The 18,408-nt window shown below is 38.4% G+C and overlaps 4 protein-coding genes across 7 annotated transcripts; 3 read left to right on the forward strand and 1 right to left on the reverse strand.

The window, feature by feature from the left end:
* Positions 1 to 1,904: 1,904 nt before the first annotated feature.
* Positions 1,905 to 18,075, reverse strand: LOC125778791 (serine protease 1-like). 4 transcript variants are annotated; one of them, XM_049458054.1, is made up of 3 exons: positions 17,781 to 18,070; positions 17,424 to 17,718; positions 1,905 to 2,238 (listed from the first exon to the last, which is right to left on the reverse strand). In XM_049458054.1, the coding sequence occupies exons 1-3, from the start codon at positions 18,035 to 18,037 to the stop codon at positions 1,975 to 1,977; spliced, it is 816 nt and encodes a 271-aa protein (XP_049314011.1). In that variant the 5' UTR covers positions 18,038 to 18,070; the 3' UTR covers positions 1,905 to 1,974. The 4 variants fall into 4 exon arrangements, with proteins under 4 accessions (XP_049314011.1, XP_049314013.1, XP_049314012.1 ...); XM_049458056.1 differs by lacking the exon at positions 17,424 to 17,718 and having other exon boundaries at positions 1,905 to 2,533; positions 17,781 to 18,075; XM_049458055.1 differs by lacking the exons at positions 17,424 to 17,718; positions 17,781 to 18,070 and adding an exon at positions 2,596 to 2,897 and having other exon boundaries at positions 1,905 to 2,533.
* Positions 4,870 to 5,826, forward strand: LOC105233609 (serine protease 1). The gene is made up of 2 exons (XM_011215733.3): positions 4,870 to 5,164; positions 5,241 to 5,826. The coding sequence occupies exons 1-2, from the start codon at positions 4,920 to 4,922 to the stop codon at positions 5,776 to 5,778; spliced, it is 783 nt and encodes a 260-aa protein (XP_011214035.2). The 5' UTR covers positions 4,870 to 4,919; the 3' UTR covers positions 5,779 to 5,826.
* Positions 9,576 to 10,546, forward strand: LOC105231394 (serine protease 1). Its single transcript, XM_011212678.2, has 2 exons — positions 9,576 to 9,870; positions 9,933 to 10,546. The coding sequence occupies exons 1-2, from the start codon at positions 9,614 to 9,616 to the stop codon at positions 10,489 to 10,491; spliced, it is 816 nt and encodes a 271-aa protein (XP_011210980.1). The 5' UTR covers positions 9,576 to 9,613; the 3' UTR covers positions 10,492 to 10,546.
* Positions 13,688 to 14,664, forward strand: LOC125778793 (serine protease 1-like). The gene is made up of 2 exons (XM_049458058.1): positions 13,688 to 13,982; positions 14,045 to 14,664. The coding sequence occupies exons 1-2, from the start codon at positions 13,726 to 13,728 to the stop codon at positions 14,601 to 14,603; spliced, it is 816 nt and encodes a 271-aa protein (XP_049314015.1). The 5' UTR covers positions 13,688 to 13,725; the 3' UTR covers positions 14,604 to 14,664.
* Positions 18,076 to 18,408: the final 333 nt, after the last annotated feature.

Raw genomic sequence — 18,408 nt, forward strand, 5'->3', positions numbered from 1 at the left:
AAAACAGCGTCGCGTTATTAATGGCGGTGAGTCTTGGATCTATTAATACGACCTGGCAACAGATGGTCAATCAGCCGCATGTCGTGAAAAAGGTGAACCGGACTGCAAAACCCATGTCAAAGCAGGTCAAAAATCAAAGTAAATTTTTCAGGTTTCTTCAGTTAACGAGACGTGCTGCACTCCGCTTTTCTTCCGACTGACCAAACTGTCAAATAAGAACACTAACTGAATATTAAACGTCGTTTGCGCGAAGCTTTTCGTAAAAAGAAGCCGGGTCTATGAGCAAACCACTCTTGGCTTTTGCGCCACGATAATGCACCGTCGCATACTGCATTGATTCTACTCGTACTTGAGTTTTTTACCAAATTTTTAACCAATATCGCGCTGCAACAACCGTCTTCGACTAATTTAGCTCCGTGTGACTTCTGGCTTCGAGAAAACCATTTTGAGTGAATTGAAGATATTAAACGTGAATCGCTACGTGCATTGAAGGCTACACCGGAGCACTTATTGGCTGAGAAGCACTTCAATTCCCACGAAATAGTCGAAAATTTAGTGTTTGATTGGATCGCTTTACAAAAAACTAGGCAATCAGTTACTGTCATCATTAAAAAGGGGAAATAATAATATTTTCGGTATGATATCTACATTTTTTCTTTTCTCAATTTTTATCGGTGACTTAGCACCTTCATTCCTTTGCAAAAGTACCTAGATATTTATAAAAGCTACAAAAAGTAATGTTAGTAACAGTTACGTGTTAATATTCATAACATTGCCTTCAATATTGTTCATACATACAAACACACAAGTGTGTATAGTAAGTATCCAGCCACGCGACCACTTCCAGTCTAAGCACTTAAGATTACCGAAAAAAACATAGCTACATACATATGCATGCATGTGAGAACAGCAAAATGCGGAGAAAAAATTCCGAAAATTTCATTTCAGCAAAAAAAAGAGTACTACCGTTAAATGAGTTGGAAATACGAAATCGTTATCATTTGACACAAGCTGAATCTGGAAAATTGAAATCAAATCATTTTACGTGCTGCGCATGCAAAGAGAAATACACTTAACTGTAATACCGATATGCAACAAAGGCAGACAAACGGCAGTGTGAATGGGTAGCAACAACAATATACTGACATATTAGCACATAAAAACAATTCACCCCACCGAAAGAAGGGAAAACAAATACACCTTAGACACATAAGGAACACACAAGGCCGGCCGACACAAGTGCCTTGCGAACCAGAGAACCAACAACAAAAAAGGCATATTTATGCAAGTAGCGGTATAACAAGACATTCGCCAGCACACATGTCCCGCTATGTAGATATATACAGTTGTATCTAAGGATCTTTCTATGCACAAAGGAAAATTGTAGCCATTGCGTGTAAATGTGACAACAAAGTTAAATTTTTCGAACCAGAAAAAACAAGCTTTAATATAAGCATTTTCTACAGAGTATTGACTAAAACCTTGACATACAGAAGTGTTGCGAACAGTGTTGTGCAACTTATTCAAAATTTTGGTTCTAGCTTTGCAATTCCAAATCACTTTACTTTTCTGGAAGGCAGAACAATATTGACAGTCAATATTATTTTCTTATCATTATTATTACAAATCATAAGTACATATCTTGTAGTCAGTTGAAAACTTTAAACGCGTTTTCTGGAGAATCGATTTTTTTGACTTATGCCGGTCTTGCAGCAAATGAGCGATATGTATTTAGGAACCTCTTCTGATCATTCAGAGAAAATTTTCCAAGTGACGTGATATTAATGAGAGAGTAAAGTAAAGTAAACTAGGATGTGTAAAATTTAACTATCTTTAAAGATTGGGGAAACTGAGACCAAGCAATTGGTTCAAAAATATTTCAAAAACAGAAATACTATGCACAATTATTTTCAACGTGGAATTGGAAATTTATTAAGCAACATTTTTTATGTACAAAATCCATCAAATCGAAATCTAGTAGTATGCAATACCGGTGACACCACGGATCCAGTCCAAATGGCGACTGACACGTTGGAAACCAGATGGAAGACCAGCGGTGCAACCAGCGGCAGCAACGAATGAAGTCACACCAATCAACACTTGGTTGTTGTCCACAGCCAATGGGCCACCAGAGTCACCACCGCAAGTTGAACGTCCACCGTTTGTGGAAACACAGATGGTGTTGTCGGTGACAGTGCTGCTGCCATAGACGCTAGCGCATTCGCTGTTGGAGATCACCTGAACACTGACGTATTGCAAATGGTCTTGGTTGTTGCCCGAAGTGCCACCCCAGCCAGATGCGGTAGCCCATTGTCCCTCATAGTTGCTGTATTGGTTGAAAGATGGCAGTCTGATAGCTTGAATGTTGCCAGAGAAGGAAACAGAGTGGATCCACAGGAGAGTGACGTCGTTATCCAGAGTATTAGAGTTGTAATTGGGGTGCTGGTGGATATCGTTGGAGTGGATGGTGGTTGCATATTGGTTGCCATTGGAACGTACAACACTACCCAAGTAGACAGTGATGGTGTGAGCGCTATAAGGACAAAAGTAAATATTTGTAATTGGAAATTTTCATTATCAAGAGCTGTAACTTACCCATCTGTGCAGTGAGCGGCAGTCAGAACCCAGTTTGAGCCAATTAAGGAACCACCACACCAGTAGTTGCCTGAATTCTTCGATAGAAGTAAGCCAGCTTGATAAGGAACCAAACCATCCCAAGCGTAATCACCATTGGTGATGCGTCCTCCCAAGACTGGAGACTCGGGTAAGTCCTCGATGAAAGTGGTTTTTTCGTAGACTGGAGTTGCAGAGGCTGCAGCCACAAGGAGTGCTAAGACAACTAGAAACTTCATGTTGATTGTTTGAGTTAAGTGAATTCACTATGACTCCGTTGAGTTCAGCCCAACCTTTTATAAGTCAATACAACGGAAACGGATGAGATATCGCAAATTTAAAACTGATGCAGATAGCCAAATTTTGATTAGAAATCATAAATTTCTCTCGTAATCCGTATTTGTTAGGCATAAATTACTGTTATCACAGAAATTGCATTTTCGAAATTAACGCTTTAGTACTCCATTAATATAATTGGCAAATCACTGTGTGTTTGATTTTGCTGACGTGATTTTACTAATTTTTTTTACTTTTTTGATTTTTTTTTTGTTTTTTTCGGTGATACATATTATATATTTAATTTAATTGTATACTCGTACATTGAACAGGGTACCGTAAGTTTGGCACAATGTTTATAACAACCAGAAGTAAACGTCGGAGATTCTATAAAACATACAAGTATATATTGGATAGTCGAAAAACTCTTTTCGTATTTCTATTCAAACGTCCAACCAATTTTTGTAATTTTTCCGTTGTAGACATTATTCCCTCAGGGTAAAACTTTTTTGGTTTCTCGGCGAAAAACTGCGACAACTAATTTTCACAGGCTTCTCTTGAAGCCAACTTTACTCTATCAAGGGAGCTCTGCATTCCCAGCCAAGCTCTTCCAATTTTTCCCATCAAAGATGTGTGTGGTCTAGCGTTGTTCTAATGGAAGACAAAGCCCTTTCTGTTGATCAGTTCTGGTCATTTTTTCGATTGCTTGCTCCAATCTCATCAGTTGTTCACAGTAAAATGTAAAATCAATCGTTCGACCAGGCTAGAGCAGCTCATAATGGATGACTCCTTTACAATCGCACCAAATAGTCAGCATAACCTTTCGAGGTGTCAATTATGGCTTTGCGACCATTTCTTGAGCTTCACCACGTTTGGACCATGATCTTTTTCGCACATTATTGTCTTATTTGATCCACTTTTGGTTTCCTGTTACCACTCCCTTCAGAAATGGTTCGATTTCATTTCGTTTCAGCAAAGAATCGCAGATGTTAATTCGGTCCCTTTCACAGACAATTCATTTAGTACCCAAACATGGAGCATATTTTTAGAGGCAGCCTTTTTTAAATGTTTCAAAACCGTTTGATGATGAATGCAAGTTCTTTAGCGATGTCATGGCTGCTTATGTGACGGTCCTGGTCAATATTTTCCATAATTTCATCGACTTTTCAAACGATAGGTCGACCAGGGCAAGGTACATCTTTCACATCGAAATTTTCAGAACGGAATCTGGAAATATACATTATCGTCTCCGCAAGCTTCACAAATTTCATTGGTGGCTTGCTTGGTATTCTTCTTTTTTTAATAGAAAAATTTCAAAATATAGCGAAGTTCTTCATTATTTTCACTAATTTTTAAACAGCTGTAACTTTTTCAAACTTCACTGAAATTAATTTTTTTTGGTTCAATGAAACGTAAAATTTCCCTTCCAACACTATAGGTATGACAGAATGTAATTAGTAGCACTGAAGATATATGACTGCAGCAACATCTATATCTTCAAAATACGAAATGACTTTTTCGATTACCCAATATATATTATATATAAATTAGTTTCTTGTAATAATTTTTGGTTAATGAGGTTTCTTATAGATTTGCTTCAGTGATTATGTATGTCTTATTTTCGGGTAACGGTGCCTTCAGAAGTGAAACTTTACCAATATAATCGTGTTACACCGATAACACTATTTTATAACATCTTACATGCGTAGGTGTATCCTTATCTCGCTAAAACTCTGAGGGTGAAAAGCGAAATCGCAACATTACCACACCTACTGAATGACCTTATTTGCAAAAGCCATTATCATATTTACCATGTCCATAATAATCATTGAAAATAACCGAAAAAATATCTATCAAACACAAATCAACAACCTAGATAAAGTCTAAGAAACGTGCCGTTCTAATTTTAAAGGAAGCTATAAATCAAGTAATATAAATCTGAGTCATAAATACGCCCTCATTTGCTACTATATAAAAATTTGTGTGCATGATTTTCGGCACTGTAGTCTGCACACAGAATTCTTAGAGAAATGAAATTCCTTTTGATTTTGGCTTTCGTAATCGGCACCGCTTCAGCGGAGGCCGTTCTAGAGAAGGAGGTAGAGCAAACGAATGCAACCATCCATGGACGCATTGTCAATGGCGCCGATGCCTGGGATGGACTCTTTCCGTATCAAGCCGGTTTGACTTTAGAAAAGAATGGCCAATGGTTATGGTGTGGCGGTTCTTTGATTGGCTCCAACTGGATTATAACTGCAGCTCATTGCGTCAAGGAGTAAGTGTGACAAATTGTGAAGGGTATATTATATTTAGAAAACATTTTAAACATTCTTTTTTTTCTAACATTGCAGCGTTCAAGCCGTCACTGTCTATTTGGGTAGTACATCGCGTGGTAATGGTCAATATTCCACTGTTGTTCATCAGAACGATGTCCATATCCATCCAGACTATAGTAGTTTGAATGATATCGCTTTGGTTTGGATCCATTCCGTCTCCTACTCGGGCAACATTCAACCCATCAGACTGCCATCGTTCAATCAGTACAGCAACTATGAAGGCCAATGGGCAACACTCTCAGGTTGGGGTAACACATATGACGGATCCGGTCTTAACGGTCATCTGAAGTATGCCACCCAACCAATTATTTCAAATAGCGAATGCTCATCATATTTCAACATAAACGATGGTATCATTTGCACCACACCTGTTGAGGGAAGAGCTGCTTGTAACGGAGATTCCGGTGGCCCATTGGCGGTGGACAACAATCAAGTGTTGGTGGGCATCGTGAGCTTTGGCGGCGGATGTCACTCATCTGCACCAAATGCATTTACCCGCGTTTCACACTTCTTGGGCTGGATTCGTGATATCACCGGCATTGCTTATTATTAAAGAAACGGACATGTATACATATAAATAAATACGATTTGTTGAACATAATTTGTAATACTTTTATTTAAACGTTTTTTTACGGCTTCTCAAAAGCTCTTCACCTTTGTTGTCATTTCTATCAGATTTTTATGGTTTTCGTAATAGGTCATTACCGAAGAACTGCGTTGCATTGTCGCTGAATGTCTTTATATCAAGCATTCTCTTGATGCCTTGAACCACTTTAGGTTTTTTTTTATTTATTTCCATTATTTTGTAAAACGGTCTTTATGTTTTTTTCGAAGTCCATTTTATTATGCGTCTTTGTTTCTCTTATAGCCTGTATGGAATTCAGGACATATCTTACGTGTGAGGACTTCGGCGGTCTAATAGACCAGAAAATTGTGTTTTGTTAACATAAGGAATTACTTTTTTTCAAATTTTCAAAATACTTAAACTGGTTCAACACTTTGAAATATAATGGGTTAAAATCTTGAGCACATCCTAATAAATTTGGATATTACCGCTTCCAAAAGAAACGGTATACGGCCGACTCTGAACCAATCTTAAAGGTCCAAATCGGAAACACCCACGCCTACTTCTCTTATATCAAAAATTTAAAAATAAAAACTTACAAGCTCTAAGCTATTTCATCTCACTTTTCAAGTCTTATATGTAAAGAAAATCTCTGCCTGCTAAAAATTGCAAAAGAGCTCGTGTCAAAAATATGTAAAATCGGTTCAATACTTCCCCTAACCCCAATATAAAGGGTGATTTTTTAAGAGCTTGATAACTTTTTTTAAAAAAAAAAAACGCATAAAATTTGCAAAATCTCATCGGTTCTTTATTTGAAACGTTAGATTGGTTCATGACATTTACTTTTTGAAGATAATTTCATTTAAATGTTGACCGCGGCTGCGTCTTAGGTGGTCCATTCGGAGAGTCCAATTTTGGGCAACTTTTTCGAGCATTTCGGCCGGAATAGCCCGAATTTCTTCGGAAATGTTGTCTTCCAAAGCTGGAATAGTTGCTGGCTTATTTCTGTAGACTTTAGACTTGACGTAGCCCCACAAAAAATAGTCTAAAGGCGTTAAATCGCATGATCTTGGTGGCCAACTTACGGGTCCATTTCTTGAGATGAATTGTTGTCCGAAGTTTTCCCTCAAAATGGCCATAGAATCGCGAGCTGTGTGGCATGTAGCGCCATCTTGTTGAAACCACATGTCAACCAAGTTCAGTTCTTCCATTTTTGGCAACAAAAAGTTTGTTAGCATCGAACGATAGCGATCGCCATTTACCGTAACGTTGCGTCCAACAGCATCTTTGAAAAAATACGGTCCCAATGATTCCACCAGCGTAACAACCACACCAAACAGTGCATTTTTCGGGATGCATGGGCAGTTCTTGAACGGCTTCTGGTTGCTCTTCACCCCAAATGCGGCAATTTTGCTTATTTACGTAGCCATTCAACCAGAAATGAGCCTCATCGCTGAACAAAATTTGTCGATAAACACATTTCGAACCGAACACTGATTTTGGTAATAAAATTCAATGATTTGCAAGCGTTGCTCGTTAGTAAGTCTATTCATGATGAAATGTCAAAGCATACTGAGCATCTTTCTCTTTGACACCATGTCTGAAATCCCACGTGATCTGTCAAATACTAATGCATGAAAATCCTAACCTCAAAAAAATCACACGTTAGTTACATAATGTAAAAAACTTGGGAATTTCCGACTTTATGTTAAATCTGTATGTGACTGAACTAAGTCAAATTCAGACAACTAATATAGGTGTTCCTAAATTTCCAGCATTATGAAAGTTAAAGAATATACTTTTCTCATTATAAAAGGCGATCAATTTCGAACTACTTTTTAAAGAAAAAAAACAGAAAATTCAATAAGATAATTTACATTATCAAAAGAACATTCTTTGGCATATTTTTTTTAAGATTATCTATTTCAAATGTCTCAGATACTCCATCCGTTGAGTCCAAATTTCGATGACTCGATGTTTTGCTCCAAAGCCTGGATCGAAGCGGGATTGTCCGCATTGATTTTAGAATTTAAGTAACCCCACAGGAAAAAGTCCAACGGTGTGATATCATATGATCTTGATAAATCTACCGGCCCAAAACGTGAAATTATCTGCTCACCGTAGTCTCCTCACAATAAGTCCATTGATTCTTGCGATGTGTGCGAAGTGACGCCATTTTGTTGAAAGTCACCATTGACGGTTTTGTTCCCAGCGCCATTATTTTTGAAGAAGTATGAAATGGTAACTCTTGAATCTGTTCAGGTTGTTCTTGGTCCCAAATGTGGCAATTTTGCTTATTTAAGTATCCATAGAACCAGAAATGGACCTCAACGCAAAATAGAATTTGGCTCGAAAACGTCCGATCTTCTTGGAATCTTCTTTCAAGAGTCCATAGAGCGAAGACATGTAACATAGGAAGGTCGACCGGCTTCAGTTCTTGCACAATCAGTATATTGCACGCTTTCAATTTAAGATCTCGACGTAAAATACGTTAAGTCGTTCAATACGTCAGTCCTAATTGCTGCGAACGGATTCGAATCGACTCGTATACTACACATTTACGATATTCGTTCTTCTAGCAGCCTTTACACCAAATAACTCGAGCAGTGTAGGAGTTATCTTCGTGAAATTGCGTAGAAAAATGTTCTCGCGTATAATAATGCCAAAGGTGAAATCAATCAGTCCCACTCCTTTTTTTAGCCTCAATATATCAGATATAGTGATTACCGACTCCCCAGCTGATTACAAATTCTTTGTGTTAGTCAATATGTGTGATATTTTAATGAAATTAAGTAAACGAGTTTTAGTACTGAAACTCAGAGGTGCTGATAACTCAAATAGGTGTTGGTAACTCAAATATTAGTGAATCTACAATCTGATTATAATTCGTTAAAGGTTTCGTCACATAAATAATACTGAATTAGTATAGATATTAAATGTTCGGTAACATCCGTCTCTAGCACTTCCCTACTTGTTTTATTTCACTTAAAAATTACCAAAAAATTTATGAATAAAATCCGCTTGAAGTGATGACCGTGTAGCTAGTGGTTAGTTCTAGGGTGGTAAATAACTTTATTATTGTTTGATTGATTATCTTGATTTGCTACGTGAATTCAATAAAATATTATCGGGCTCTTGATATGCGAACGCTTGCACTTAAGCAGTTAACCATTAAAATCAGATTTTCAGATTTATTGCAACTTTCAAACGTGAGTAGTTAGATCCATGTTTTGAAATTTTTACTGACATTTTGAAGAGGTGACTTCGCATTCAATTACCAATACATATAGTATATTCTGATTACAAATGTAAATAAATAAGAATATACTAGACTCTGATGCAATCACAGCGTGTAAGAGTTATAAACGTGTGAAAATAATTCGAGAGATCTAATCAAACCGTCAAATATAATTCTAACTGCTTAAATGGTGACCGAGTTAGAGAAGGTAATGTTCTTTAGAATAAGAACCTTTTGCAAATGAATTGTGAATAAATCAAAGGAATTAAAAAATATCTCATTCATTTCAAAGTGTCTGAAAATCTGGAAGAAAAAAGAGTATATTCATGTCATTACAGCGTAAAGAAAAGGCATTGATTATAAAACATAATAATCATATAAAAAAGCTCACAACTTGTTTGCTAACCTTTGATTTATAGCCATCGAGAGAACAGAGTTAACGTTCTAATCAAAATTCGCCTGTCATGATTGGCACGTAATCTTAACTGATGCAAATGGATTTAGCATTTCCGTTGCACTGACTTATAAAAGGCGCTGCTGAGACCATTGAAACCATAGTATTCTCACTATACTGAACCAATCAACATGAAGTTCCTAATTGTTTTAGCTCTCGCTGTGGCTGCAGCCTCTGCAACTCCGGTCTATGAAAAGACCGCTTTCATCGAGGACTTACCCGAGTCTCCAGTCTTGGGTGGACGCATCACCAATGGTGATTACGCTTGGGATGGTTTGGTTCCCTATCAAGCTGGTTTACTTCTATCGAAGAATTCAGGCAATTACTGGTGTGGTGGTTCTTTAATTGGCTCAAACTGGGTTCTGACTGCCGCTCACTGCACAGATGGGTAAGTTAAAGCTTCTAATAATGAAAATTTCCAATTACAAATATTTATTTTTATCCTTATAGCGCTCACACCATCACCGTCTACTTGGGTAGCGTTGTACGTTCCAATGGCAACCAATATGCAACCACCATCCACTCCAACGATATCCACCAGCACCCCAATTACAACTCTAATACTCTGGATAACGACGTCACTCTCCTGTGGATCCACTCTGTTTCCTTCTCTGGCAACATTCAAGCCATCAGACTGCCATCTTTCAACCAATACAGCAACTATGAGGGACAATGGGCTACCGCATCTGGCTGGGGTGGCACTTCGGGCAACAACCAAGACCATTTGCAATACGTCAGTGTTCAGGTGATCTCCAACAGCGAATGCGCTAGCGTCTATGGCAGCAGCACTGTCACCGACAACACCATCTGTGTTTCCACAAACGGCGGACGTTCAACTTGCGGTGGTGACTCTGGTGGCCCATTGGCTGTGGACAACAACCAAGTGTTGATTGGTGTGACTTCATTCGTTGCTGCCGCCGGTTGCACCGCTGGTCTGCCATCTGGTTTCCAACGTGTCAGTCGCCATTTGGACTGGATCCGTGGTGTCACCGGTATTGCATACTACTAAATTCTATGAAATATTGTGAAGATACTTAATAAAATTGTCAAGCAAAACACGATAAGGGTATGACTTCTCTTAATATTTGTAGGATTTTCAAAATAATTGGCTAATCATAATGAAAATAATTGGGAAAGAATTTTGAAATTGTGTGGTTCCAAAAATTTATATAATTGGTCCACTCTTAACATCGTACATTTAGATCAGAGTGTTCGTAACTCATTTACATATATTTAAAAAGATATATGCACTTACCACTCAGTTTCCACAGTAGATACTTTTTCTCCTCTGAAATAAACTGTTCTGATGATATATGTAAAAAATACGAAGGGTACTAAAGAAACGGGAAGGGAATTTCATCGCAAAATTGAACCCTGGGCTAATAGCACTTCGAACGTCTCCAATGGCCTTAGTGCCCAGTACAACTTACTAAGTTAAGTTAAGTTCAAAGCTAGTTTTGTATAGCGATAATCTATCCATCTATCCAGAAAGGAAACAAACTCAGGAAGAGTAGAGCCCAATGAAATATGTACTCGTACATAAACGATCAGTATGAAGAGCTGAGTTGATATAGTCATGTCCGTCTGTCTGTCTGTATATACGTGAACTAGTCCCTCAATTTTTGCTATATTGATCTAAAATTCTTCATATGTTTTTTGTTGGAACCGCCGATTTCGGACAACTGTGATATATAGCTTCCATACGAGCTCAACGATGGGAATTAAGTTCTTGTATGGAAAGTTTTTTCATTCTACGATTTATAATGATGAAATTTGGCAAAAGTTAGTGCTTAAAGTAATAATGTAATATCCGAAAGAATTGTTCACATCGGGTCCCTATAGCATATAGCTGTCATACAAGCCGAACGAATGGAATAAAGTCCTTTTTCTCTGTTTTTTTTTGTTTTGATTTTGTATATTCATTTTTCTATCGAGTCTCCGCTTCAAGTCGCTAAGGGACCGTAGTTGTCTGCACATGCGGTAGGTCATGCAAGGGTTAACACAAGTCCTCATGAGAAATTGAGTAAAAAGCCAGCCAGGAGCTAATTAGCAGTTCTCTCAACTGAACCTATACTGCCAATTAAATGGGGATGGGTTTTGAACGTACTTGAAGACTTGCCAGGGTTTTAACGGGACGAAGACAGTTGTGATACAAATTTAATTTTTCCAGAATCAGAATTTTCCTGTTCTCTAATCCTGATGGGCGCGAACACGCGGTAGTTCTCTTCGTGCATATGTACAAACGCACACAAATTTGGATATTTTTATTTTCGATGTGGCCTCCCCCGTCGTCCTGTTGCTTCCATCTCGATGATTGATATTCCATCGAAGCAGCCACTTAGAGGTTGTTGATTCTTATTCCAAGCATCTATTCCCCTCGTCACCGTAGGATGTTACGGGGTTTTTAAGCCGAAGTCTCCTCTGCTGTTGCTCATAGTCAGGGGCTGCTTATTATGTATTCACAGCTAACCTAAGATATTAGGCCGTCTACCATTCGCCAAGCTGTAGCCTTTGGTAGCCTGAGTTTAGCCAGAAAAGTAAGGGTTCAATTTCGGCAAGTTTTATATATGAGATAGCATTCCTTAATTGCAGGGGTACCCTTCAGACAGGATTTTGGCGGCACTTCCCCAAGTAAATGGTCCATTATGAGGTTAGTAAAGCCGTTTGTCGAATCTGGAATTTTCACAAGAAGACTGTACCATCAAGATCCCTATGGAATTCAAGAAACAATTACGGTTGTTGCATTGCCAATTCAGGTAAATCCAAAAGTTTCGACTCAGAGTTCGGAATTTTTTCAGACAATTATTGAAATGAACGAAGAAGACCATAACTTCATAAATTGCCTGTTTATGTCTAATGAGGCCTATTTTGATCTAAACAAGAAACTCCACTTTCCGCTGGCCCCCAAGATTACCTGGCCTGACTGCGCCTAACTTTATTATAGGGTTGTGTCAAGTAAGAGGTGTACAAAAATAAATAAACTTGAAATCTAACTGAATTGAAGCAGTCCATTAAATTGATAATTGAGGTAATCCCTAATTCAAGCATTCAGGCTGCTATCAATGAACTTCCATCACTTGTAAAAATAATTTATTATATAAAATTTAATCAAATTTTCCATACAATAAAAAAATAAGAGTACATTAATTAAAACAAAGGTAGGATAGTTTGTTTTTGTAGCACGATTCCTGCGTCATCCTGTATATATACGTATATATATCTCTAGATCTATCTCGATTATTCATAGGCGTAAAACAAAATAGTTAAGTGAACAAAACTATTATGCTCTATACCAGCATTTTTCGAGTATCCACACAAGAAACACAAAATACCCGCAAATTTATGAATGAAATCCGCTTTGCTGGAATAATATGTACCCAGTAGTAAGTTTATAGGTTGTAAATAACATTCCTGTTTATAGATTATTTTGATTTACTGTTTGTATTCAAACACAAAGTTATCGGTCTCTTGAGATGTGAATTTTTGTTACTTTAAACAGTTAGTCATTTGAGCAGCTAACTCCATGTTATCGATAGTCTTAAGAGGGCACATACCATTTAATTACCGAATATTGCAGAGTAAGGGTATAGGATGGAATTTAGGACGGAGATTATGAGGAGAATATGGCAAATATAAATATAAATATAAAATAGTTCAAGTTGTTGGAGAGATATGCTTGATAAGAGTGCTATGTTTATGACAACCTTTTGAATTGATCCACGCGAAAAATGCTCTCTCATCACTCAGTTATGACACTTTGAATTGCTCCATATATGACCATTACATTTGTGTTATTATTTCACAAATAATACCATTTTCTTAAATGACCCACCATATCAAATTATGATAAAATAAACGACTTTTAACCTATAAGCTGAGGCAAATCTAATTTTGATTAAATAAAGGGATCAACATGAAAATCTCTCTCATAGGAAGGTGTCTCAAAATCTGTGAGAAAAATAATATCACCATGATTTTGCAGGGCAAAGAGAGCCAACTGATTATAACATACAATAAAAATAAAAAGTTCAAAGCGTTGTTAGCTTTGTAGATATACCACTTATCTTTGATTTATAGCTATCGAGAGAACAGAGTTATTGTTCTAATAAAAATTTGCCTATCATGATTGAAGTGTAATCTTAACTGATGCAAATGGCTTTACCATTTCCGTTGCACTGACTTATAAAAGGCACCGCTGAGACCATTGAAATCATAGTACTTTCACTATACTGAACCAATCAACATGAAGTTCCTAATTGTTTTAGCTCTCGCTGTGGCTGCAGCCTCTGCAACTCCGGTCTACGAAAAGACCGCTTTCATCGAGGACTTACCCGAGTCTCCAGTCTTGGGTGGACGCATCACCAATGGTGATTACGCTTGGGATGGTTTGGTTCCTTATCAAGCTGGCTTACTTCTATCGAAGAATTCAGGCAATTACTGGTGTGGTGGTTCCTTGATTGGCTCAAACTGGGTTCTGACTGCCGCTCACTGCACAGATGGGTAAGTTAAAGCTTCTAATAATGAAAATTTCCTATTGCAAATATTTACTTTTATCCTTATAGCGCTCACACCATCACCGTCTACTTGGGTAGCGTTGTGCGTTCCAATGGCAACCAATATGCAACCACCATCCACTCCAACGATATCCACCAGCACCCCAATTACAACTCTAATACTCTGGATAACGACGTCACTCTCCTGTGGATCCACTCTGTTTCCTTCTCTGGCAACATTCAAGCCATCAGACTGCCATCTTTCAACCAATACAGCAACTATGAGGGACAATGGGCTACCGCATCTGGCTGGGGTGGCACTTCAGGCAACAACCAAGACCATTTGCAATACGTCAGTGTTCAGGTGATCTCCAACAGCGAATGCGCTAGCGTCTATGGCAGCAGCACTGTCACCGACAACACCATCTGTGTTTCCACAAACGGCGGACGTTCAACTTGCGGTGGTGACTCTGGTGGCCCATTGGCTGTGGACAACAACCAAGTGTTGATTGGTGTGACTTCATTCGTTGCTGCCGCCGGTTGCACCGCTGGTCTGCCATCTGGTTTCCAACGTGTCAGCCGTCATTTGGACTGGATCCGTGGTGTCACCGGTATTGCATACTACTAAGTTCTATGATATACTCGTATTGTGAAGATACTTAATAAAATTTTCAAGCAAAAAACGATAAGATCCTGTCTTCTCTTTATATTTGTAGGATTTTCACAATAATTGGCTAATCATAATGAAAGTAAATGAGAATGAATTTTCAAGTTACATTGTTCCAAAAATTTATGTAGTCGATCCACTCATAAGTCATACAACATAGTGCACGAAACTCATTTATATTTATTAAAATAAACTCACTTACTCCTCAATATCCACAGTAGACTCAAGCCTTTTTCTCGCCTGAAATAAACTGTTATGATGATGTAAAAGAAACGAAGGGAACTCAAGGAAAAGGAAGGGAATTCAAAGCAAAATTGAATCCTGAGGTAATACAACTTGGAACGTCTTCGATGACCTTAGTGTCCAGTATATCTAGCAAAATTAAGTTAAGCTCAAAGCTAGTTTTGTATAGCGGTAATCTATCCATCTATCCAGAAAGGAAGCAAAATCAGGAAGAGCAGAACTCAATAAAATATATACATAAACCATCAGTATGATGTGCTGAGTTGATATAGTCATGTCCGTATGTCTGTCTAAATGTACGTGAATCAATTCCTCTGTTTTTGATATTGATATATCAATCTTTTGCACATATCCTTTCCTTGCCAAGATGCTGTTCATTTGTCGGAGTCGTCGATTTCGGAAAACTGTAGCATATAGCCTCCATACGAACGAAATATTGGGGATTCCAAGATTTGAAACTCTCAACGTTTCAGAATTATTTTCTACCTAAACCTAAATAATTCATATCAAGTAAGTTTACATCGAAGTTATTCGTGACCCCATATAAATCAGAATTCCACACCTATTCATAAAATATAACTCCCTTCGACTCATTTGTGAACCCAGCCCGTGGACACTAGAATTCGATTCTTATATTTTAGTACATATGTTCAAACTCTTACATAAAATACGTAGTTTATACCACTTTGTCAATAAATCAAGTGTGTTCACAATTTCGTAATTTATTTTTATGGTAGTAAGACATAAGATATTGTTTAACATATTCTGTCAAGGTTTTTATTTAAAGTGTGCTCACAAGTATTTCTGGTATGTCCTAAACAGATTCTTGTTATTATTAGTAATTTTTATCAGATAATACCTTTGCCTTTGCATTGTATTGAAAATTGTTCTGTTTGTCCAGTTATACAGAATAACTGAAGTTTTGGGTTGAATTGTAAGTGCAGCTTCTGTGGCTTGTGTGTAGTGTCAACTTTGTTGGCTTTTTAATTTCTTTATTAGACGAAATTTTATTTTTAAAAATCTGTAAGCTAGATTTGGAATTACGTTGCGGATATTATGCTTTATAAGCCCTCAAAAGCTAGCGAATTTATAATATTTTCGGTAGTGTCAACTAGGAAGGTGTGGTTTGAAGATTGCTCTACTCTTCCTGAGATTGTGTATTTTCCGGATAGATACTAGCTTTGAGGTTGGGAGGATGGAGTCATGTGTAGAAGTTCACGCAAGTGAGGAAAGTTCTCTGATTGCCATTCACTTGGGAGTGGCCAGAAACGATTCTTTTACATGTGACTCAAGCAGCTCACGACTTCCGGTCTTTGACCAAGTATCCTCTGGGTAGCCTAAGAACATCCGTTTGAAGGCGAGCTAACGTGAGAAGGCGAAACATCCCCTGCATAGGGTTGTGCGCTGGGTTTGGGACGCGCCACGTAAAAAAACACCCCCAGTGAATAGTCATAACCAGCCTCGGATGAAAGATCGCATTCGATGGAACGATGAGCTGTACGAGATATACGACGACATTGACATAGTTCAGCGAATTAAAAGACAGCGGCTACGCTGGCTAGGTCATGTTGTCCGGATGGACGAAAACACTCCAGCTCTGAAAGTATTCGACGCAGTACCCGCCGGGGGAAGCAAAGGAAGAGGAAGACCTCCACTCCGATGGAAGGACCAAGTGGAGAAGGACCTGGCCTCGCTTGGAATATCCAATTGGCGCCACGTTGCGAAAAGAAGAAACGACTGGCGTTCGCTTGTTAACTCGGCTATAATCGCCTAAGCGGTGTCTACACCAATTAAGAAGAAGAAGAACTAGCTTTGAGGCTTACTCGGCTTGAATTTATTGGGTACTGAGGTCATCAGAAACTTTCCAAGTGATATTAGCTCAAGATTCAATTGGCTGTGTTACGAGTATGTTTTGTGATAACATTTCTGGAGGCGTTTTCCGATGCCTTTCCGAAGGTATCATAGTATATACCACATAGTTAGCTTAGGGTATTTTTTTGATATACGTCTTGTGTCTACTATAGAGGTTAAGGTGTAATTTAAATTATCTTTTTTAATTTAAACCAGTATCGTACACTCTGGCCTATGTATACGAGTTAAGTTTGGATCGATTATATAAATTTTTGAAACAATACAACTTAAAATCTCATTCCCTTTTACTTTCACTATAATTTGCCCATTATTGTGAAAACCCTGGAGATATAAAGAAAATACATAATGTTATCGTTTTCTGCTTGAAATTTTTATTTAGTACTTCACAATATGTCACAGAATTTAGTAGTATGCGATACCGGTGACACCACGGATCCAGTCCAAATGGCGACTGACACGTTGGAAACCAGATGGCAGACCAGCGGTGCAACCGGCGGCAGCAACGAATGAAGTCACACCAATCAACACTTGGTTGTTGTCCACAGCCAATGGGCCACCAGAGTCACCACCGCAAGTTGAACGTCCGCCGTTTGTGGAAACACAGATGGTGTTGTCGGTGACAGTGCTGCTGCCATAGACGCTAGCGCATTCACTGTTGGAGATCACCTGAACACTGACGTATTGCAAATGGTCTTGGTTGTTGCCTGAAGTGCCACCCCAGCCAGATGCGGTAGCCCATTGTCCCTCATAGTTGCTGTATTGGTTGAAAGATGGCAGTCTGATGGCTTGAATGTTGCCAGAGAAAGAAACGGAGTGGATCCACAGGAGAGTGACGTCGTTATCCAGAGTATTAGAGTTGTAATTGGGGTGCTGGTGGATATCGTTGGAGTGGATGGTGGTTGCATATTGGTTGCCATTGGAACGCACAACGCTACCCAAGTAGACGGTGATGGTGTGAGCGCTATAAGGATAAAAGTAAATATTTGCAATAGGAAATTTTCATTATTAGAAGCTTTAACTTACCCATCTGTGCAGTGAGCGGCAGTCAGAACCCAGTTTGAGCCAATCAAGGAACCACCACACCAGTAATTGCCTGAATTCTTCGATAGAAGTAAGCCAGCTTGATAAGGAACCAAACCATCCCAAGCGTAATCACCATTGGTGATGCGTCCACCCAAGACTGGAGACTCGGGTAAGTCCTCGATGAAAGCGGTCTTTTCGTAGACCGGAGTTGCAGAGGCTGCAGCCACAGCGAGAGCTAAAACAATTAGGAACTTCATGTTGATTGGTTCAGTGTAGTGAGAATACTATGGTTTTAATGGTTCCATTGACGCCTTTTATAAGTCAGTGCAACGGAAATGCTAAATCCATTTGCATCAGTTAAGATTACGCGCCATGACAGGCGAATTTTGATTAGAACGCTAACTCTGTTCTCTCGATGGCTATAAATCAAAGGTTAGCAAACAATGTTGTGAGCTTTTTTATATGATTATTATGTTTTATAATCAATGCCTTTTCTTTACGCTGTAATGACATGAATATACTCTTTTTTCTTCCAGATTTTCAGACACTTTGAAATGAATGAGATATTTTTTAATTCCTTTGATTTATTCACAATTCATTTGCAAAAGGTTCTTATTCTAAAGAACAT

Source organism: Bactrocera dorsalis, chromosome 5 (assembly GCF_023373825.1).
Source record: "Bactrocera dorsalis isolate Fly_Bdor chromosome 5, ASM2337382v1, whole genome shotgun sequence".
Taxonomy (NCBI): domain Eukaryota; kingdom Metazoa; phylum Arthropoda; class Insecta; order Diptera; family Tephritidae; genus Bactrocera; species Bactrocera dorsalis.